Source organism: Agelaius phoeniceus, chromosome 3 (assembly GCF_051311805.1).
Source record: "Agelaius phoeniceus isolate bAgePho1 chromosome 3, bAgePho1.hap1, whole genome shotgun sequence".
NCBI classification, from domain to species: domain Eukaryota; kingdom Metazoa; phylum Chordata; class Aves; order Passeriformes; family Icteridae; genus Agelaius; species Agelaius phoeniceus.
In genome coordinates, this window is record NC_135267.1 from 115,582,241 (window position 1) to 115,605,214 (window position 22,974).

The 22,974-nt window shown below is 44.6% G+C and overlaps 1 protein-coding gene and 1 long non-coding RNA gene across 6 annotated transcripts in view; one reads left to right on the forward strand and one right to left on the reverse strand.

Moving 5' to 3' along the window:
- The window catches only part of PLCB1 (phospholipase C beta 1), a 327,471-nt gene that overhangs the window by 201,292 nt on the left and 103,205 nt on the right, over positions 1 to 22,974 (forward strand). For all 5 annotated transcript variants that reach the window (XR_013181595.1, XM_077176289.1, XM_054629483.2 and 2 more), the window contains exons 5-9: positions 905 to 984; positions 3,430 to 3,483; positions 4,004 to 4,079; positions 9,821 to 9,921; positions 11,043 to 11,209. Coding sequence is in view for 4 of the 5 variants with exons in the window: in XM_077176289.1 (XP_077032404.1) it covers positions 905 to 984; positions 3,430 to 3,483; positions 4,004 to 4,079; positions 9,821 to 9,921; positions 11,043 to 11,209 (478 nt within the window). In the remaining variant the exon portion in view is untranslated. The remainder of the gene's footprint in view (positions 1 to 904; positions 985 to 3,429; positions 3,484 to 4,003; positions 4,080 to 9,820; positions 9,922 to 11,042; positions 11,210 to 22,974) is intronic.
- Positions 8,624 to 22,974, reverse strand: part of LOC129118202 (uncharacterized) — a 58,507-nt gene continuing 44,156 nt past the window's right edge. Inside the window, exon 2 of the long non-coding RNA XR_008533953.2 lies at positions 8,624 to 9,519. This is a non-coding gene — a long non-coding RNA (uncharacterized LOC129118202). The remainder of the gene's footprint in view (positions 9,520 to 22,974) is intronic.

Genomic DNA, 22,974 nt, shown 5'->3' on the forward strand with positions numbered 1-22,974 from the left:
AAGGTCAGGGAGGCAGGGGAAGGACTGGAGCAATGTGGAGCAGCCTGTCTAGGGGAAGTGTCCATCTGGATCCTTTTGGACATCCCTTCCAACCCAAACCATTCCATGATTCTATCACATTTCTTCCCTGCACCAACAAGAGGGAAAAATATTTAGTGAGGGATAGGACCACAGTGTGAGGAAGTGCAATCAGAGAGAAAGAGTTCTTTGGAGTTGCATCTTCCTTGTACATCAGAGTAATTGAAATGTACTCCTGTATATTTCTACTGGTTGGGGGAGTTTATAAGCTTGTTTCTTATCTTGGATAGAGTCAGGACTTCAATTTGTAACAGTCTTTTTTTTTGTGGCATGAGAAAAACAGGTCTCACAGATGAGGAGGGAAGATGTAATTGGTAAAATCAAGTTCAGGCTTTAATTAGGCCCTTTTCTTCAAAGCATAATTTCCAAAAATATGTTGCATTGTATCATTAAATTGTGACGGTGTTCACAGGGGTCTCAGGTTGAGGGAAGAGACGAGGATCTGACTCCATGCCTCAGAAGGCTGATTTATTATTTTATGATATATATTACATTAAAACTATACTAAAAGAATAGAAGAAAGGATTTCATCAGAAGGCCAGCTAAGAATAGAAAAAGAAGGAATCAATAACAAAGGCTTGTGTCTTGGACAGAGAGTCCGAGCCAGCTGACTGTGATTGGCCATTAATTAGAAACAACCCCATGAGACCAATCCCAGATGCACCTGTTGCATTCCACAGCAGCAGATAACCATTGCTTACATTTTGTTCCTGAGGCCCCTCAGCTTCTCAGGAGGAAAAATCCTAAGGAAAGGATTGTTCATAAAAGATGTCTGTGACACTAAACATCTAAACTGAGCCTCATTTATTCACTTTTTCTTCCACAGGAATGGTCAGATGAAGTGTTCAGTTTGGCAACAAATCTCTTGGCCCAGAACATGTCGAGGGACGCGTTCCTGGAGAAGGCGTAAGTGGCCCTGGCTGTCGCCCTGGGGAGCTGCTCCTCCCTCTGCATCATCTTCCTCCAGCTTCTTACTCACCTTGGCATCCATTGTTTCTGCTCTGCTGCCTTGTCACTTCTGTAAACACAGCTCCTGCTTCCTGTGGCTCTAAAAAGCCTGTTATCCAGAAGGCATCTAGGCAAAAATCCTTTTTAGGGTTCTCCTGGCAGACTATAAAATCATTGCAGAAAAAGTCAGGATTGAATGCTCCCTGCCCTTTGTAAAGTTGTAGCTTCAGCTGTAGGCTGAAAGTCTCCATTTAAAAGGAAAGAATATTCTGGACTGACAAACCACTTCTGGTTTGTTTTCCTTTTTGTCTTTTATTGATAGCAAAACAAAAAAGAGAAATGCCAGAAGTCCCTTTTCTTCAGTACACTCGCTCTGGTTTCCATGTGATCCAGAGAGAATTCATTCCTCTGGGTTGCCTGGCAGAGTGGGCAGATTCTGAGTTACTTTCCATGAAGCAGAACAGCTGTTTGTGAGAAGGTTTGGGTGAAATACACACCTGAAAGGGAAGAGAGCTAAACCTGACGTTAGCAATTCTCAGCTGATGAGAGACAGTTTTGTGGAAATCAGAGCTTTGAGAGAAAGTTTTTGAGCCTGCCAGAAAGTGCTGGTGTTGAACTGGGATACTCACTGGCCTTTTGGGCTTCTAAAAGAGGGGCTGCACCTCCCCAGGCTGTGAGTTAGCTGCTTAAAGTCAGCTTAGTGTCATCCCCAAACACCTTTCCCTGCTCACAGGCAGGGTTCAGACCAGCTAAATACTAAACTTAACTTCCTAAAACCTTCTTCCTTCCAAAATTAACCTCCCCTTTTCCTGGGCTTTCTGAGGCTCTTTCCATTAGCTTCCCTCAGAGTCAGAATGTTCCAGAGTGCTGAATTTAATCCCCCAGAGCCACAGGTGCCTGCTGTGGGAGAGAGGGAGGGCTGTGCATCTATGGGTGTGTGTTTCCTCCCCATGCAGGAGTTCTGGAGGCAGCTCTGAAGGGTGGGTGTTGTTGGAAATCCAGCATTGTGTCTGATAAGGGTGTGTTGGGGCAGCAGGGATGTTTTAGGCTGACAAAATCCCAGATGGATGGGAACATTTCACATTTCCTGTTGGCCCTGCCTGCTGGCAGTGGGGACTGTGCCCACCTGAGCTGTGACTTCCTTCAGCTCCACAGGCTGGAGATGGGCTTGGAGGGGGATTTGTTCTTCAATTCCCTGCCCCAGAAATCCCCAGGTGCCCAGTGGGCTCTGCTGGCAGCTCTGGTGTGGGGAGGGTTGGGCTGTACCTAATGGACCCTTTCCTACCCAAACCAGGGGAGAAATGTCTCATCACATGCCACAGCAGAGCTCCCTGTCTGGAGCTGTTCCTTGGCAGGTTTTCAAGCCCTATTAATTGGAGATGAAGTCACTGGACACACTGTGTGGATTCAGTGGCAGGCAAGCATGGCATTCCTGTGTCTTTTCCCACTAATTAATAAATCACTTGGAAACCGTAAGGTTTCCCAGCTCCTCTGCACGGATGCCAAATCAGTCACTTAAGAAATGTATGACTTTGAAGATTAAATTATTTCCCCATTATAATTGGTGTACTAAGCAAAGGGTTGGTTGGAGTCCTATCAGAACCCTTTTGTTGAAAGAGAAAACTGCATTGCATTAGGGCAGAATGAAGGGTTTTTCTGTATGACATTCAGTTCCATGGAGCACTGGAAGTGCAATAATAAACAGCTTTTGCCCATCTTCTGTTATTCCTAACTTCCTTGGTTATAGAGGAAAACACTCAATGTCACCAAAATGTAGGCAAAATTTTGAAAAAATAGAAGGCAAAATAAAAGAAACTTTGGGTTTTTTTAAATAGCTGCTGTGATTTTTTTGTTTTGATCTTCCTCAGTGCTCGGAGTTGTGCTTGGTGACACAGTAGCACGAAAGGCTTCAGTTTCCAGAAGATGAAACTGTGGGCAGTCAAGGATTTGTGGAAATGTTCTTATCCCAGTCATCCTAGTTTCAGCATGCACTGTGTTTTTGAAGTGGTTGCTAATGGCATTTTCTGTTGGGAAGAAAAGGAAAGTTTATTAGAACCATGCAGTTTCTTCTTCTCTTGGCAGACCAGTGGGTGAAGTGAAAAAGCTGAGTTTTTTAACAAAAGGCTGAGTTTTTTAACAAAAAACCAAAAAAAATCTCCTCTGAAATATTTAAGTGTTGCTGCATTTTTCACCAGATGATGTTACTGCAAAACTCATTTACATTTCTCTCAGGACAGACAGTAGGTTTGCAGTCAATAATGATATCCCACCATGTTTTCATATGGGGAGAAGGAGCTGAGTGGGACTTGCCACATGATCAGAGCACTAGCCCAGAGCTAGGAAGCTGGTGGAAGGTCCTTGAAAATGCTGTGAAAATAAAGCAGGGTGCTTTTCTCTCCACAGCTACACAAAACTCAAGCTGCAGGTGACTCCAGAGGGACGCATTCCTCTGAAGAAGTAAGTGCTGTTCCCCTTCCTTGCCACGTGCTCTCTGCTGACTTTGGGCTGTGAACATGTGTTTGGGATGTGCTTGGGACCCCTGTGCCTAGAAGAATAATTTTACCCTCTCTTTATAACAGTGATGATGAGGTGTCTCTGCTCAAATGCCCTTTGGGCACAGACATCCTGCCTCTCTGCCCCGGTTCTTTCCACTTGTGAAAATTAAAAATAAATAGAAAAAAAAGCAGCATAATTTCTTTATCTCAGGGATATGTGTAAATAAACAGAATCAAATTGCATGTCACTGGGGGAATGAGGAGACCAGTGATGGCTGAAATAAATTCCTGCTGTGATAGGGGCTGGTGTGGGGTAGGGTTAAAACCGAGCACTGTCAATCTCCCCTCTGTACTGAGCAGCCAGCAAATGGAAATAAATAGCTAAAGAGGCAATAGACTGCTGGGAGATACTCAGTCCTTGGCCACAAGGGCCATCCAGGCATGTGTTTAAAGCAAACCCCTGTGTTTGTGCTCCTGTGCAGCATTTACCGCCTGTTCTCCTCGGACAGAAAGCGCGTGGAGACGGCGCTGGAGGCCTGCAACCTGCCCTCCTCCAGGGTAAGCACTGAGCTCTTGCTGGGGAAGATGGAACAGCAAAGCCTTATAAGTATGATTGTCTGGCAAAAGGTTTGGAGAATATGGAAACTATAAGTGAGATTGAAATGAAAGCAAGCTTTGAGATACCTGAGTTACTGAACTACTGGAAAACAATGGTGTGGCTGGCTGAAGGTGATCCCCTTTTGATGGAACAACACCCTCTGCTTGCAGACAGGCCCAAGGGGCAGAGCAGACCCTACAGCTTGGCAGAAGGGGCCCAAAGTGGAGCTTTTAGGGTTTAAAATGTAACACAGGATGGTAATGTAATGATTCTTATAGGCTGTATGTAAATGCTATAGGATTTGTATCTTGTACTAGATTAGTTAGTAAAAATTAGAGTATTCAACACAGAAGATGATTTATTGTATTGTAATGAGAACCTCGCTCTCTTACCCCTTTTACTCTCTTCCCCTCTTACTCTCTCCCCCTCTCATCCTCTCTGCCCCTCTCTTCTCTCAGGCCTGCTCTGAGCTGTGGCTGGCAGCTCCCAGCAGGGCCCTGCACCCAGGCCCTTTGCAATAAACCCCAAGTTCCACGACCTGGCTGCAGAGATCTCTCATCTCCATCCATCCTGACCGTCCTACCCCCCGACACTCCTACAAGCAGGGCTGGGCTTGGCTTGGCTTGGCTTGGCTTGGCTTGGCTTGGCTTGGCTTGGCTTGGCTTGGCTTGGCTTGGCTGCTGTGTCCTCTCCTGTGAGCTGGGCCATGGCTTGGCTGGGCCTGCTGTGCTGCCTTTGCTCTGGATGGCTCCTCAGCAGCATCTCTGGCTGTCCCACCCTGAGGTTCCTGAGACCCCTCTGAGTGCCTTTGGGTTGGAGTTGTTTAGGATCAGGGGCACTGGAAGAAGCCTGAAAGGATTCAAAGGAAGGGCAGAGCTTGTGTGACCTGTCCTGGAGGAATCCTGTGAGGGCATTTTAGGAATGGGTGACTGTTGCACAATTTCAGTGTTAGCCTGAGGTGTGATCTGTAGCTGCAGATAAGTGACAGGATAAACCCTCCTGCCTTACCCTAAAGGTGCATGAAGGAAATGTGGAAATGTGGTGTGGAAGCTGCTAACACTGCAGGGATGCAGCCATTGCATCCTGCTCATCCAGGAGCTCTCCTCAACCCAGAGCATCTCCAGGATGGCACCTGGCCCTCAAGAAGGCTTTTTTCCATGGAGTGACCTTGAGCAGGTGATTCCAGTTAATGCTGGAGTCACAGTCACAGAGTGGGTGAGGCTGGGAGCAGCCACAGTGGGACATGTGCTCCCACCTCCCTGCTCAAGCTGGGTTTTGATCCCAAGAAAGCTTCTTGCAGGATAATTCCTGCATTCAGGGGCCCAAGAGGTGGGGCACAACCCTTCTGTAGCAGAGCCAGCCTGCATCTCCTGATCCCCTGACTTATACAAAGCTCTGTGCTGTGAGATTTCCTTGACATTTGCTCCCCCAGTGGTTTAACAGAGCCCATTCCTGTAGCTCCAGAACAGTGGAGCAGAATCTTCCCCAGCCAACCCTCAGACACCCCTTACAGTGAGACCTTCCTTCGTAGGTTTAAATAAAATTCCAAGGAATGTCAGCAAAGTAGGTGTAAAATACTATAATGAGCTTATCTGAAGTATATTGTGAGGTTAGAAATGTGGAGAGAAAGGTTTTAAAGATGAGTTTCCATTTAATTGATAGCAAACAAGACAAAGTGTGCAAAAAAAAAATCTCTGAAGCACTGCTCTCTGAATCAGCTGATTTATTTCTTCCGTTTACTACGTGTCTTTGAAAAGAAAATTTAAATATCATTTGGGTCTTTGGAAGAAACTGCAGCCTTTTCCTGCTATTTATCTAAGTAGAGCCAGTTTTACATACACACTGCTGGATGCTTGTTGCTGGGATACCATCTTGAAAATTATTCAGAGTATGAAGTAGATCCTTTCTTTGGTTGGGACAAAAGGGAAATGTGCTGCATACACCAAAGAGAACTGTGTTGATCATCTTTGGAAAATACTGTAGAAGGGCAAAACTGAATTTCATGGAGGTAAGGGAATAGAAGTAAAGCAGAACTTCAACCACAGCTCCTTTCCTTTGTGTTCCTGTTTATTTGAGTAAGTGAAATTCTTAGCTTCAGCTTCCAGCTTTTCTGCCCTATTGTACTGCAGGACACATGGTGTTCCCATAAAGCCTTGGAAGAGCAATGGACTCCAGCAGCATGCAAGACATGAATATCAGGGAGTCCCGCTCAGCCAAATGACACCAAATTATTCAGAGAATTCATGGAAGTCTCTCATGGATGTTAGCAGTTCAGGCTCTGGATTTTCATATCCTGCCTTTTGGATTTTCCCCCTGAGTTTGCACACCTCTCATTGCTCTGGGAAGATATGGAGCTCGTTGGCCATGAGCTTCACACCATGTGTGCTGCAGCTCCTGGAACTGAGGAGTGAATCTTCAACCTGGGCCAGTCCCTCATGTGCCTCCAACAGTGCCCTGGGCACGGGGGCCAGGGGACAGTGTCCCTGTGTGGGCTTTTCTGTGACAGGACAGGTACCCCCTCCATCAGCCCCACTCCCCAGGGAATTCCCTGGGGGGTCTGTGCCAGGAGACCCTGTGGCACGACCTGCAGGCTCTGCATTTTGTGCAAGAGGAGCAAGAGTTCTCCTTGCCCAGGTAATTGTTTTCCTCCTGAGGAATAGCACCAGAGAGGATCCTCGGAATTGCTGAAAATAAATCCTTTGTTTTGTCTTTAAGGGCCTTAATAAGGGATGGGTTCTCTGCAGTGCTGAGCAGCAGGGCATGAGCACAGTGGGATGCCCCATAGGCCTCAAGTCAAGCACTTTTCAAAGCATGGCTTTAGTAATTTCTCTCTTTCTGGGTCACAGCTGGCCTGTGTGGAGTCTTGTAGGGTCAAGCTCTGGTTTTTGGAACAGTCATCATCCAGCAGATCTGAAAGCAGAAGGATCTTTAAATAAATGTTTAAACAAAGTTTTAAAATACCCCAATGAATTTCTGAGTTTGCCATCTGATTCCCCTATGTTGTTTGGTTTTTTTTAAATCTTGGCTATCTTTTGGAAATGGGGTTGCTTTTTGTTATTGTTGGATATTTTTTGTTTGTTTTGGTTAAAGGTGCCTTAAATAGAATTTGGAGAGCTTTATTTTAGCTGGCCTTTTGGCTGTGAAAAGTGTTTTTTGCCTTCTAGTTAATGCCAGGGTTCACAATGAAGCACCAGTGAGCTTGAGTGTTAAAATAAAATAACCAGCTCTTGAGTCCAGTCTGTGCAAATAATCTGAATTAGCTCTCATGCTGCCAAATACATAACAGACTGGATACAGATGTTATAAAAGCAGGCAGGTTAGCAGGCAAGTCCTAAATCAGCAGGGTTTGAATTTAGTAGAGTCTAATCAAGGAATAAAATGGAATGGCAGTGTTAAGCCAGGCTGGAAAGGAGGGATGCTCTCTCTCGTGTGGTGCAGAAGGTTTGTGCTCTGTTCTTTGGTGTCACAGAGATGAGCCCATAAGGTGTGTGGGTGGTTCCTCTGGAACGGGGATGGCTCAGACCAGGCTGACTCAGGGGGCAGTGTATTTTAATCCCTGGGGGCACACAGGCTTTTGGAAGCCAAGTATAGCTGTGGGAGGCTGTGCCTGAGGAGGCTTCTGTCTCCCATCTAGATATCTGTGGTCTGTAGCCCACTGAGGGTGGTACTGGTAGGAAATACCTATTAAAAGGTTCTGTACACTTGTGCCTGAGGGCTCATGTTGGTTGTTCTCTTTGCAGTGGGTGTTTGCAGACACAGGGAGGCAAACTGATGTCTGTTAATTGGGTCTGAGTGGCAAATCAGAGCCTGGATCTCAGGTTGTTGCAAGACATCCACTTCTGTTCAGCTGAGCACCTTCAAATCCCTTGTAAAGAAAAAAGTAGTGGCTTGATGGGAGGCTGTAGCTCTGTGGTGGTCAGAGAAGCATTGAAAAGCCCCTGGCTGAGGAGCAGCACCCTGCTGGACAGGGCTGATGAGCAGAGGGAGCAGGGGAGGGCAGGCTGCCAACTCTAACAGGAGAATTCCCTGGTTTTGCTTTGAGAATCCCAGCCTCAAGGCAAACACAGGTGTTGGCACTGAGAGCTCCACAGCTTGGGTTTTTCAGTGTCATGGGGGCAGTGCCACTGGCAGCCCTCACTGGAAGGAGCTGTTTTCATCCTGTACCCTCAGCATCCCCACTTCTCCATCCACCCTGGCACTGCCTTTGGCAGCAGTGAGGTACCTGGCTCAGGGATTGATCCCATGTGGAACAAACACACACGGAGGTCCTGGCTGGGGAAGTTCTGAATCAGCTCACCCTGCAGCCACCCCAGTCTGCCAGAAAAAGGAGGGCACAGGGCTCTGTGGGGTCACCCTAGAATGTTGGAGCCTGGAGATGGTTGTCCAGGCAGAGCAGAGGAACAGCCCAGATTGGTCAGTGTGGGACAGATTGACTCCTGTGGACAGAAACAGGATAAATCCCTCTCAAGCCTCTGTGGATTTTGGATGAAAGGACACAAAGTGATGCCTGTGGCATTGTTTATTTATTGTAAGCTGAAGCAGGAAGAACACAGCAAAGTTTCCTTGGGTCTGACAAAAGCTTGAGCCGTGCTCCAGGTTCCCCTGGCAACGCTGCTGAACAGGCACAGTAATACAGGCACTGCTTGCCCCAGCCAGCTTTGCCAAGCAGGCAGCTTTGTGCCCAAGTTACCATTCTCCTCCTCTAGCTCATCCCTTTTTGGAGCATGGAGAGCCATCCTGTGGGCCATGGTGCTCCCAGAGACCACATGTCACAGCTTTGGATGAAGGACTACCCAGGACAGTAATTGCCTCCAGTAATTTGATTTTTTCAGAGAAAAACGTAGTGAGGGTGATGGAATTGTCATCTAGAAGTTGGACTAAATTTAAATCACTCTAAAATTAAATCACTCTAAATTGTAGAAGATGTAAGAAAAAAAAATGCTGGCATGTCTTCTGCAGGTGAGCATTTTTATCAATTCCTCTAAAAGAAATCTGCTTGTCAAGTGTGTTACACTGAGTGTTCAGGACAAAGATGGATGGCAAAGCTGTGCTGCTTGAGTCCTGCCCAGAAGTGTGGCATCTTGAAGGTGTATCTGCAGGAAGGAACAGGCAGAATCCCTGCTGCTGTCAGGGAACAAGTGTATTAGTAGTGACACAGTGACCCAGATTGTTCCCCAGCTGTGTGACAGCTCTGGAAAGATGAGAGACATCCTCACCCCCTGTGATGCTGCTGCTCTGCTCACTGAAAACCACAGGCTCAGCACCACTGGGGTGAGCTCAGAGAACTCAGCAGGGCTGATGCACCCATTTCTGCTGTGGGGCAGGGGGTCAGGTGGGCAGAGGTGCCTTCCTCCTCCTTCCCAGGTGCTCAGAGGATGAGATACCTGTGCCTCATGGAAGCTGAAAAAGAAAAAAATAATAAATAAAAAATAAAAAATACAGATCTACAATAAATAACATAAATATATTATATATAATATAATAAATAAAATAAAAAATACAGATGTATTTGTATGTATTTTTTAAAGCTGTACTCTTTAGGCTGCTGTGGGATTCAGGGGAACTTACAGCCCTGCAGAATCTGAGCTCCTGTGGGTTGCAGGAAGGAAATCAAAAGCAGCCAAGAAGTGAGTGCTCAGTTTGCACAGAACATCTAACAGTGCTGTATGTCTCTTTGACTGTTTGTTTGCCCATTCCACAGAATGATTCCATCCCCCAAGACGACTTCACGCCAGAAGTGTACAGAGTGTTCCTAAACAACCTCTGCCCTCGGCCTGAGATCGACCACATCTTCTCGGAGTTGTAAGGAAGGACTCTCATTGCTTTATTCATTTATTTTCCCCATTCACTGATTCTCTGGCCTGGCCATGGCAAAGTAGGTTATTTACACTACAGCAGCATGCAGTGCTGGCCAGTAACAGATTTAAATGTCAAGCAGGACTGTTATTTAATCTTGGATCAAGGGCTCCTTCTCTCCCAGGCTTTTACCTCCACTTCTGATGGCTTGAGTTTTAAAGGAATTTGTTCCTAGAGGAGCAGAACTGCCAGGTCTTGTTTTTCTGCATTGATCAGGACAGTTTAGGTTTCCAAGAAAGTAAAGAAAGAAGAGTAATAAGCAATAACAGCACAAAATAGGCATGAAAATATGTATAATCACCCCCAAAAGCTTAATTAGGACCGGCAAAAAAAATGCAGCAACTTTTAGGATTTGTGTATGATGAATTCACACCGTGAAATTAAATTAGCAGCCAGCTACAACTGATTTCATCCATTCAGTTATGAGCTCTGTAAGTCCTGGTGCTTCTAGCCCTGCAGCAATCTGTGTACTTCACTTCCAGCACAGCCTGATCAATGGAGGCAGGACAGCAAGCCTGGCTTTCTGTCTGGGCACAGCTTGTACCAAGCTCTGCTCTCTTCACTGACTCTCCAAACAGCATCTTTTTGCTTGCATTGCAGAGCACCTCAAAGCTTTTAGAAGGTTTATAAAAAAGGACCCACACAAATTACCAGAATAATGAAATCAGGGCTGCTGTTATTCAGCAGCAAACCCAAATAGCTGGGCCAGGAGTGCCAGCAGAGTGGCTGTGGCAAAGTGGGGATTGAATCCCACGGCTGTTTTCTCTTTTACTTTTTTAAATAGCTTCATTCCAAGAATTCAGAGGAATGCAAGGCTTTTAGCATTGCTCCATGTCTTCCCATTGATGCCTGAAATGCTGAACATTGTCAAAGATCTTCCTCCTAGATGTCTGATGGAGAACCTTTGGCAAAATAAATTAGGGCAGAGACACAGTGGAGCAATGTTTTTGTTGTATGATAGTTTTGTATGAATCTTGTTTCAGTTTCCTTGGGAGGTTTCAGATGCAGAACCAGACTTGAAGGAAATGTATTAAAATGACTTTGCTGTTGCTTTAATTTCTCTCCAGTGGTGCCAAGAGCAAACCCTACCTTACTGTTGACCAGATGATGGACTTCATCAATTTGAAGCAGCGGGATCCACGACTGAATGAGATCCTTTACCCACCTCTCAAACAAGAACAAGTTCAAGTGCTGATTGAGAAGTATGAACCTAACAGCAACCTGGCAAAGAAAGGTCAGTGCATTTCACACTCCTGCTGCACTCAGAAACATGAGCTCAGCTCTCCTACATGCTAGAGCAAAATTTGCTTCCAGATCCAGCTGCTGTCCCAGCTGTCTGCTTTGGGATCACCCAGGCCAGTGAGACATCCTGTGGTGCATTTTAAAATGTGTTGGGTTGGTGTCAGTGAGCAAGGATGGGGCTGCTTTCCCTCCTTGCTTTGCAGTGTGTGGGATTGACAGAAGAGTTGCTCTGGTATGTGACCCTCAGCAGAAGCCTGACTATCACAGTGGCTGTTTACCAGCATCTTAAATGTAATGTTGAAAGAAGAAAATCAGGGACAATGGAACTCAGAGCGTGATAATTCTATCATTTAATAATACTATTAAGTCTAGCCCTCTGCTTTTGGATAAAGTGGTGTCCAATGCAAGATATGAGATCAACTCAGTGTATTTCATGCTATAATCACAGAAAATTCCCTTTTGAACATCCCAAGTGTTGTCAGGACTTAGCTGGGCACTTAGCCAAAACCAGTGAAAGAGCTCCTGCACAAATCTCTGCAGATTTTTGCTACCACCACAAGTCTTAAAATAGCATTCAGTTTGTGTCTGCATCCTGTTTTATTCCAATCCACATATCCAGATGATTAGCCCAGCTTTTGATGTGTTTACACCTTAGAAATTTTAGAGGCATGGGAGTATCCTGAAAAACAGATCTAATATGAAAAAAATATGGTTTGGTCCAGAGATTATGGATCAAAAAAGTCAAAAAAGACCCAAGAGTCTGGAGGTTAACTGAAGGCACTCCCACCTCTCCCTGGAAGCCTTCTCACCTTGACATCTTGCTGAGGAAATTGATGTCACCATCAGTGTTGTCTCTCAAACACTTCTAATTTTTTCTCTTAAGGCTTCTTATTTTCCTAGTCCAATCCAGGTGAGTGTTTCCAGAGGTTTTGCTGGAGGGTTAAATCCTGCTTCTTGGCCATATTTATGCACACTGTCTCCTGACGTCAGCAGGAGCAGTACCTTGAGGAAATGGAGCCCCTTGTGACCTCCTTTCTCATCTGTGCAAATATTAGAGCTGTGCTCTGTGCTTACCTTACTTCCCACCAGCAGCAGCAAAGTCTGCTACCTGAAAGATCATCCTTGTTACCCAAATATTAGCACTGCATATCAACCAAATAAAGGATTTATTAGAAGGAGGTGTGTGCTGTGCCAGAGTCACACCTCTGACTAGCAATAAGGAGTAAACACGAAACAGAGCCCAGGTAGAAGGTGCTGTGGTGGTGTTTGCTCCCACCCTCTAGTGGGATTTGCTCACCCTGTTTACCTTGGAGCACACAGATTTTTTGTGGGATTTGTTCACCCTGTTTACCTTGGAGCACGTTTGCTGTTCCAGAGGTGCCTCTTGTCCTGGGTGTGATTTATACTGCTCTTAAAGAATCAGTTCTCTCTGTAAATGCTGACTTGAAGAAGGGATAGATCACAAAGAGTTAATTCTTTTAGTGGAATTGTGGTGGGGTTTTTTCCCTTTTCAGGCTTGTGCACTGGGGTCCAGCTGGCACAACCTGAATCCACCTCTGTGCTGAAGAACCACCTCCCTGTCTGGCAGCTGAGCTGCAGGAACTGGCAGCAGCTCCAGTGTAAATCCCAAGCTTACTGCCTTAAAATGACAGGAATTGGCTAATCAGGGATGACATGGGGACACAATATTTTCTGTGCATCTGCTCCGAGTTGGGAATGCAATTCACTGTATATTAAATGAAGTGTAGGTGTGCATTCATTTCTGCACTCATGGAATAATTGTCCAAAAATGCTTCGTGTCTATAAAATGTCACCAAAATGTAACCACATATTTAGAGCAGTGATTTAACCTTTTAATATGGTGCTCTGGAAAAGGGATGATCCCCCAGGCTTCCTGCTGCCAGGGTTGTTGAAGTGAAGTTTCCAGACAGTTTTTGGCCAGAAACATGAACAGAGGTACCCAGACAACCTCCAAAAGTGTGATGCACATGCTTGTTAGCAAATGAAATGCCATGCATTGAAAAGTTCTTTTAAATAAAATCAGGGATTTTTTTTTCCTTAAAAATGTAAACCCAAATTTATGAAGTGGAAGCCATGTGCACACCTGACTCCTTGCTCCCCGTTTGGATAGTGCTAGACCTTCACTCCTCTGATTGTTCTTCATAATTTCCTGTCCCAGCTCATTGGCTGTGCACATCCACTGTACCACAATTTTCTCTTCTAATGATTCTCTCCTAGCTAATTGAATGGATTTCTGGTGAGTTGTTGTACACTATTCAAGTGCTTTTGGGATCTCATAATTCCCCTGGTCCCCATTGTAGCCTTTTGGTTGCACCTGTTGCTGCTCACCTGCACTGTTTTGAACACAGTAAGCAAGAGCTGTCCATCATGTTTTACATTTTTGCAGCTCCTCAGGTACCTGGTAAAATTATTTGCTGGTGAAGTTCCTAAGGTTACAGAGGTCTGAGTAAAACTCCTGCCTGTGCTCCTGCAGTCACTGATGTATTTTAGGTGCATTTATTGCTGGGACTGGAGCTTTTGCAAAAAGTGGAGCTTTTGCAGAATCAGCAGAGAGGTGGGCCTGACATATGCATAGGTTAAGTGTCTGGAGTAGTGTTTTATTGTGGGCCAGGTAAGCTGATGTGATTAATGCTTTGTGTCGTGCTGGGAAGGAGATTAATTCCCTGCAGAACTGTTCCCTTATCAGGTGGGAGCAGGAGGAGCCCCTGGTGGTGCTGAGCAGTCTCTCCCTATGTGCTGGGGGCTGTGGGGCTGGAGAAGAATTTCCCAATTTATGTGTGCTTCCCATTCCACAGAAACGTGTGGCTCTTCCTTACATAACAATGCAATTCATTTCTGAGAGTTTCTGGGCTCAGAGGGAGCTTTGAGAGCTCGAACCCCAATGTCTCAGCTGAAAGCTTCCATTCTGAAAGCAGGGGAGTGCTCTGGAAAGCACAGAGCCACAGCCCCGGGGTCACCTGCACACTCCAGGAGTGCAGCAAGAGCTGTACCCAGCACAGGCTGGGGATGGAAGCAGGGAGAGCACAAACCCAAGGGCTGCTAGGGAAAGGGGTGTGAAAAACTAAAGCCATTAATTATGTGCTTCCACATCATCCTTGGAGGGAGCAAGGCAAGGGTTAGGCTATTATCAGCCTTTATTTTTAGAGTGGTTTTGTGGTGGAAGATTTAAAAATAGAGTGTGAAAGTGCTTTAAGTAATGGCATAAAGATGTTGATTTTTTTTCCCCTTATAAGGATGCATTTATTTAAATATTATCTCTACTTCTTTAGTTTTAAAGGGCCAACCCTTTAGATCTGTACAGAGGAAAAGAGCTTTGCTCTTACATTTCACAATGTTTCTTTCTCCAGATTTTCTCTCTATCTATTTGCTGTGTGTCAGCTTTGGTTAGACATGCATGTGTAAGGATTGTAGAGGAGCTGGTTGCATGACTCTCTCCATGAATTCCAGTATTAATTCTGTTTTGCAGTGCACATTTATTGGTAGTTGTTGCGCTGAGTTTTTCTTAGGTAATAAAATAAATTAGGCAATTATCATTCAATTAAGTTATATTTAATTTTATACAGCATCTATTGTATGTATTTTTCCCATGGCAGCCTTAACACCAGGCACTATTCACTCCAGCATAAATGTGGTTTTCCTCCTTTAAACTTTTATGCAATGTAAACATTTTCACCCCACTGCATTAAATTCACCTTTTAGTAACTGCTTAAGAATAATTACACCCTGGATTCTTTTGGTGGCAGAAGGGGGTCATTTCCTAGGTAACAGATTTTAATGGCAAAAACAAGCAATGTGCAGCCATGGCTGTTCTTTTCAGACATACTTCATAATATTTAAAGCATGAATTCTAACATATAAATCATTCAGGCAAGTGGTTGGTATGAAACACTTGTAGGAAGTGTTACAGAACAGTTGGAATTCCTTGGCCTCCCAACTGGAACATGGAAAGTGAGAATACTTCCCCAAAAGCCCATTAACTTTGGGATTGTCAGTGTTTTCCAGCATTCCAGTTGTACAAGGGAAGAGCTCTCTGCCCTGTTTCTGTCTCAGATATTGACAGAACAATAGATCCCAGTCATGATTTATTGCTCTTTGAAATGTTTAAACCACACCAAAGCTGTATGTTAGCCCAGGCTGTCAGCAGCAAGTGCTAAGCTAGGTAGCTTACCAGAAAACCTTTTTTAAAAATTGTTTAAAATTTATATATATATATATATATATATATATCTGTACAACAAATGGTAGTATGGATAATTTGTCAGCATAAATAAGTTAATGGAAACTATTTGTCAAAATGAGTTTGCAAAATTTATTTCTGTAATACACTGGAGGTTGCTTTTTCTAGTTAAGCTGTACAATTAATTTCAGATCTTGCAGTTGTTTGGAACATTGCATCTCAAGTGGAAAACTAAATGTAAAAACCTTTTAGAATGGAAAGTCCTCAATTATAAGGATTTTTTGCATCTACTTTGCAGGTAAATCATGTCATCTTTGAACTGCACCAAGTGAAACAGTGATGGGGACTAGTGGTAGTGGATTTTGCAGCATTGAACACTTTACTCTGTTGTTGGCAGTAGAGATGATGAAAATACCAAAATATATTTAGGGTTCCAGGGCGGGCAAGTTTTGTGATCTTCAGTGTATAATGCACAGTTTGAAAGAACCATGAGCTTTGCAGAAATCCATTTTGGGCCTGGTAGCTGGCACCAGGAACAGCTGCACTGACATCAGTGTAACAGTGCTGAGTGTAAAGTGGCCCACACCTACTGTGGCATTATCCTCAGGGCTGCAGAGCACGAACCATGGTGCCAGGGCAGGTTCTGCAGTCAGCCCAGCCCTGTGCTGTCCCACAGGGAAGTGACCACAGTGGTGCCTCCTCTTCCACAGCCTGGCACCTCCCTGGTGGGCCCTGGCACCAGACCCACAGGCAGCCTTCCCCCCTGTGCCAGCACTGGGAATGGCTGGAGGAACCTGGGCTGGCAGGACCACAAAGCTAACACACGTTTAGAGGGTTTAGAACCTCATTCAGAACCTCCAGCAGCAGCCTTTGCCCAGAGATGAGAGACTCTTACATCAATTCTGCATTTCAGGGGTTATGGAGAGATATTTTTCTGTATTGTGTTTGACCTGGCCTCAGACTGTCAGAGCCCATAAATAGAAATCTTATTCCAACAGTCAAACTGTTTATTCTGTGCTTGTTGCTGTCTCTTTTATGGAGCACGGGGAAGTATTCAATTTTAGCAGCAGAATTTATGATTTGAAGATGAATATTAGATAAGGTTTATTTCTGAAAATATAAAGGAGCCTGGACTCAAGTGCTGAAGGAAACAAAAGCAGATAAAGTTTGGACAAGCATGGCATGGTTTGGCTCTTCGTTGTGACGTGTACAAATGCAGTGCTTGCAGCTGGAAAGGGCCCCTGAGGACACAGGGAAGGGAAGGGAGGCTGCTGGGTGACATCCAGGACTGGTGGCACAGGAGCCACAAACGGGCTCGCTGCCACTGGGCCATCCCCTTCTGTGTGTCATTTGTGGGGTTTGCCTCATCCTCGGGGGGCTGGGCTCACCAGACAGTCAGTCTGTGCCCTGAGGAGCCAGGCTGAGCCTTGGGAGCTTTGGGATGGCTGGGATCTGTCAGGCCAGGGCTCCCAGAGCAGCCTGCGAGAAAGTTCCCTTCTGCTGGCAGATGCTGTCAGCCACCAGTATCCTTCAATATCCACCAATATCCACCAATATCCTTCAATATCCACCAATATCCTTCAATATCCACCAGTATCCTTCAATATGCACCAATATCCACCAGTATCCTTCAATATCCACCAATATCCACCAGTATCCTTCAGTATCCACCAATATCCTTCAATATCCACCAGTATCCTTCAATATCCACCAATATCCACCAGTATCCTTCAATATCCACAAATATCCACCAGTATCCTTCAGTATCCACCAATATCCACCAATATCCACCAATATCCTTCAATATCCACCAATATCCTTCAATATTCACCAATATCCTTCAATATCCACCAATATCCTCCAGCTGGAAGGATTTCAGTAGATACCCTTCCCATAAACACATACCCTGCCCATAAATTCCTACCCCACCCATAACTACAGAGCTCTGGGGAGGCAGCACGAGGTGTGGAACTAAGGGACAATGTTGGCACAAGAACACACAGGGATCAAGTGGCCTTGAATAAATTTAGGCTGGAAATGAGGAAAACTTTCCTAACAATATAGTCCTGGCACAGAGTACCAGAGGTAGTAAAGAGGGCAAAAAAAAAAGCAATTGTTGTTAGGAGAGAGCTCAAGTTGTTTATGGAAGGGATTGTCCACTGCAGTGGCTGCAGCTGCAGAAGCCAGTTTAAAGAACAGATAAGGAAGGCCCTTTAAAGGGACTAAAATCCCTTCTTTTCAGTTTATTTGCACTGTCTTTGCAGTGCCACCCCTTTATTCTTTTCCCCTTCTCTTTAATATTAATCTACTTTCAGTTGCAGGAGTTTGTGGAAGTAAAAATGTCACCTGTGATTTTTCTCTTTTAGATTTTTTCAGCACTAAGAGCACACTGACACTATTCTCTTATCTCCTCCCATGATAGTACAGGGCAGTCTTTTTGGCAAGTGCATTAATAGCTTATGTAGAGAAGTATCACATAGCAGAAAAAAATACATATTTTTAGATGTCTTTTGGTGCAACTTAGCAATTGGAAGTAAGCCAACATTTAACATTATTCCATCTCCCAGGATCACTCTGAGGCATTGTACAGAGGATGTTTTTGAGAGGTTTGGCAAGACAGTGACATATTCCAGTGATGTCCCTCTTTCAAGTCTGTCAGAAATAACTGTAGTATTGCTGGGATGAATGGTGTTTTCATCTGTCTGATTTAAATCCTTTCCACTCAGCTGCCTTAGAAACCTGCCATGTTGCAAAGTGCTCATCCCACTGCTAGCTAGGGACTGGTGTAAAGGTGGTTTTGTGGATTTAATTGGATCTAAACTAACTGTCTTGTGATATTCTGTAAGAGATATCCTGTCAGAAACAATTTCTGCTACGTCTCTGCTGAGAAGTCAAGAGCAGAGGATGGGTTCATGGCTGTAAAACCCTGCTTCAGTCTTGAGACTTAGGAGAGATCAGTTGCTTGGGGTTTTCCCGACTCCTTAACAATTACTGGTTATTTAAGTTTGCCTTCTAACAAGTTTAGCATCTGCCTGCTGAAGTTTTAGAAACTGTTCCAAGACTTGTTTTCCTTCTCAGGAAAGCTCTACTTACCACAATCTCTGAACTGTGACCATGCATTGTAACAGCAGAGGCTTTTAAAGCTGCTGCAGGCATTCAGAGGATCAATGGCCATCAAAATAAATGTGTTTCCAAGGTATCAATTGTAAGGAAGAGAAAATGTTGAGTGCTTGCAATTTTCCCTGCTTCAATGTGTGTTTTGCTGTTTTCTAGCACTACTGCAGAAAAAATACCTCCTTTTCATAGGCTTGTAGCCCCTGTGTGTCAGAGCCCTTCCTTCCTGAGAGCTTGAAAAGGCTGGAAAAGCCTGTGACTTCTAATAAAATGAGTAAATAAATACCACACTCAACACTGCAGTTGGCTTTAAGATCTTGTTAAACCTGGATGGTTCATGCCTACAGGCTCCAGTGAGATTTGGAAACCTGTTTTTTTCCTCAGGTGCCACTCCACCTTCCTTTCCCTTGGAGATGGCAGTGTCCTTGGAATGCTCCCCAAGTTTTAATTCTGGTTTTTAATTCTGGTTTAAGTAGATTTGCTGTTTGGCGTGGCTCGTGTGGAAGCTTGTAGGAAATATTTCTTCCCTGGCGTGAATTCAGTGTCTTGGGCTGCAGTGCCTCATCTTGATGGTTCAGAAAAGTGGGTTTCCATCTGCAAACATTTTCTTGCCACCCCCCACAAAAGGTAAATAATTGTTTCCACTCTTGGTTTTCTCTGTGCACTTGTGCAGATGCTAAAGTGGATATGATAGTTCATTAGAATGACAAGCATTCCTGATTTAGACACCCTGAGCTCTGCTTTCTTGAGGAGCCTTGCTGTGCACACAGCTCTGGATCTCAGTGTCCTTGGGCATGTGGTATTTCCCCATGGATTGATGGTACTGAGCAAGCTCTCCTGTGGAGCCTGCTTAGACACACCAGCTTTGCCTTGCCCTGTTCTCCCCCACTGACTTGTCATTCAGGGTGATGGATTCCTGGGCAGCTTCTTCCCTGTTCACCTCTGTATTTTGGATTTTTCTTTGCTCCAGTGGTTAGCTATGTAGCTTGAATTGTTATTTGTGTGCTCTCTTTTGATTTGTGTCCCATTCAGTAAGCATTTATCCTGATCCTGTATCAGGATAAATCATATCTATAGGATAATTTACCCTGATCTTGTATCAGGATAAACCATATCTAAAGGATAATTTATCCTGATCCTGTATCAGGATAAATCATATCTGTAGGATAATTGATCCTGATGCTGTATCAGGGTAAATCATATCTGTAGGATAATTTATCCTGATGCTGTATCAGGATAAATCATAGCTGTAGGATAATTGATCCTGATCTTGTACCATTCTCACTGCACTGTACCCATTCAGGGCTGGAGTGAGGAATCTTGCTCTGTTCCTTTCTTACTGAGGGAGTTTTCCATTTCTCTTTCAAGAACATGTTCCCCAAGACAGCTTGTTTTGGTTTGTGGCCAGGTAACTCTAATTACAGAAGGTATTTCAGGGACTAGAACTGAGGGCAGGATTGGATCCATTATGTTTTCCTCCAAGTTTAGGGAAAGGAAATGAGACTTGAGCACAACAGGATATTGTCCTGCTTTGATTTTAAAGGATTTAAGCAATGACACAACCAATAAATCCACTGCAAGACTGTTTCCTAGCACACTTAATTGAAGCACTGCCAAGCTTTTCCGGACACACACCCCAAGTTTTCTAGTGCTCACTCTGGTCTCATTACCTGTTTAATTCCTTTTTCTTAATCACCTTTTTTGATGCAGCTTCCTTTACAGATGGCTTGCTGATCTCTGCATCTCATCTGTTTCTCAGGGTGATAGATTCCAAGGCATCTTCTTCCCTGTTCACCTCTGTATTTTGGATTTTTCTTTGCTCCAGTGATTAGCTATGAAGCTTGAATTGTTATTTGTGTGTTCTCCTTTGATTTGTGTCCCATTTACCTGGTTCATGACAGCTTTGCCCTCTTGTTTTGCTAACAGCCACCAGAGAACTGTCTGGTTTTTAAGCCCTGCGTTGTTGATTCTACTTTTTCACATTATTAAGGACTTTGTGAAACCAGACCTACCACTGATCAGTGTTCAGCCTCTGGACTTTTTGTGCAGTTCAGCTTTCAAATTCAAAGAAACCCTGATCTTTTAAGCTGACCTCAGTTTATTTCTATCTGAGCTTTTTTACAGATTAGTTTTTCCAATTAGGAAAAATCAGAGTTTAAAACTTCATTAAATGCTTCACTAGTAATCAGATGCAGTAATTCAGATATATTGCTGTTCCTCTGCTTATTAATTTGATAAGGCTGACTAGTGGGAATTTTTGCCCTTACTGATCATTGAGAGAACTGCTGAACTGGAGGAGCTACTGATGATTTCTGCCCCTGGTGTGTAAATGGTGGCTGCTACTCTGATATTTTGATGTATCTGCAGATGCTGACCTGAGGCCTGAGGGTCTTTGCCATGCTCACTGTTTTTTCTAAAACAAAGCAGCACTAGGATAACTGGGGTGAGGTCTTTACCCAGTTGTGGGGCTGGGGTCTTTGCAGTCTGGGCTGAGCTCGTACAGTGTTCTCTCCTTGGGGTGACTTTGCCACCAAGAGTGGCAGAGAGTTAACCATGCAGTGGGACAGTCCTGTCCTGCCCTGCTTTGCAAAACCAAATAAGCAGAAACTGCAGTTACCCCCTGTGGGGGGATAGAATGTAAGAAAATACAGATAGTGCAGAAGGTAATCTCACAGCTGAGGAGTTGCAGCTGTACCAATCCCCAAAGAGCAGGAACAGGCCTGCCCTTAACAGGCCACAGCTGTGCCCAATATGAAGAAGAGTGCTACAAAAGAGTGAGTTAGCTGCCTGAGGAGAGGGATGGAGGCTTTGGCTGTGCTGTGAGGAGGAAGGAGTCAGTGCTGTGAGGAGCTGCCCATGAGAAATCACCAAGAAGGTATGGAACTTTGCAATGAGATGATAACAACCCCCTAGCAATAGAGCAGCAGAAATGTGTCTGGAAAGCCAAGCAGCTTTCAGCACCACTTGGATGCAAACCCTGCAAGTGCCACCAGAGCAGCTCTGGCATGCTGTGTCCCACACAGTGTGAATGCCATGGAAATTCATCCTGGGATGAATTCTCTGCAGGCTCACAGGGGCAGAGAGCAGACAGTAGCTAATGTGTGCCCAGGGTCAGGAGACACACCAGGATCTGTGCCTTCTGCTCCACACTGTGCATGAGATTTTAATCCCTCATGAGCTGTGAATTGCAGGGCTTGTTTGTGAGAGAGAGTTCTAATGGGACATGATTCACAGATCTCTCACTGGATTATCAAGTGTCTGCTTTGCTTGTTGGATTCTTATCTTCAAATTGAGAGGGCTGCTCAATTGTGTGGGATTACAGCAAATGTGATTATTATTACAGATAGCATTGGAATAAACCTGATTTCACTGTCAGGCAAAATACCATTGCAATTCTGTGCTGCTGACTGGGAGATACAAGGTGCCAATTAATTGTCTGGCTTCCTTTTGTTTGTTTTCTTTTTTTGCTTTAATAATATCTCTTGGCACGATGGTGATTCCCAGTTACATTATAACTGAGTGGATAACAGCATGGCTGTAAACAAATGGAAAGCACTATGAACTTTGCAAATATACAGAGAGAAATGTTTAAAATCCATGTGGCCTAACCTGTTTACTGTGCACAAGTAAATGCACATTTTAATTGTCATACAGATCATCCACAAACTTTAAGGGACAGGTGAAAGCTGTTGTTACAGTTGCAAGAATGAAATGCAAAGAAAAGTGCTCACATTCATTGTCTTTTCTGCTGTCTGCTGTGCCTCTCTTGTTTTCTATCCCAAGACTTTTCCTGGAGGACTGGAAGGCTCCTGGGAGCAGGCTGGGCAAGGAAAATTGTCATAGAGCTTAGGAAAATTAGGTAGCTGCACATCAAAATAAGGGGATGAGGTTTAGATCAAGCAGCTGTTTGAGAAGTTCTCAGGGTTAGCTGCACCTTTATTAAATCTCCCCCAGGGTACTGCACTGCTGCTGTTTTGGTCTGATCCTGGACCTCTGCAGAGGGCACAGAACTGCAGGAGCAGCTTCTTTTGGAAGCTGGAGCCTGCTTTGAGCCCTGATGTCTTTGAGCAGGTGTTGAGTGAGCAGGGTTTGTTTACATCCTGATGCTGAGAGCTGGCAATCTCCCAGGGACACAGGAGCATTTCCACATCCAGGCACCATGCTGGTCATGCTGGCTGCTAGAGGGGGTGAGAAATCAGGATCTGGTCAAGCTACCTGTGTCTTATTAGGCTCTGGGAGAAGGATTTCTGTGTCAAAAGCAGCTTTTTCCAGCCCTGGAGGCTGCATGGGAACAGTTTTCCATGGGCTGTCACCTGTGTCTGCCCCAGTAGTGTCACAGGCCCCACAGGAGAAACAGGCCTGGTTCTCTGGATCTGGCCAAACATGACTAAGATAGCACACTAGGAGTGTGTTATCACACTATTACTGAGTGATGACACAGTAAA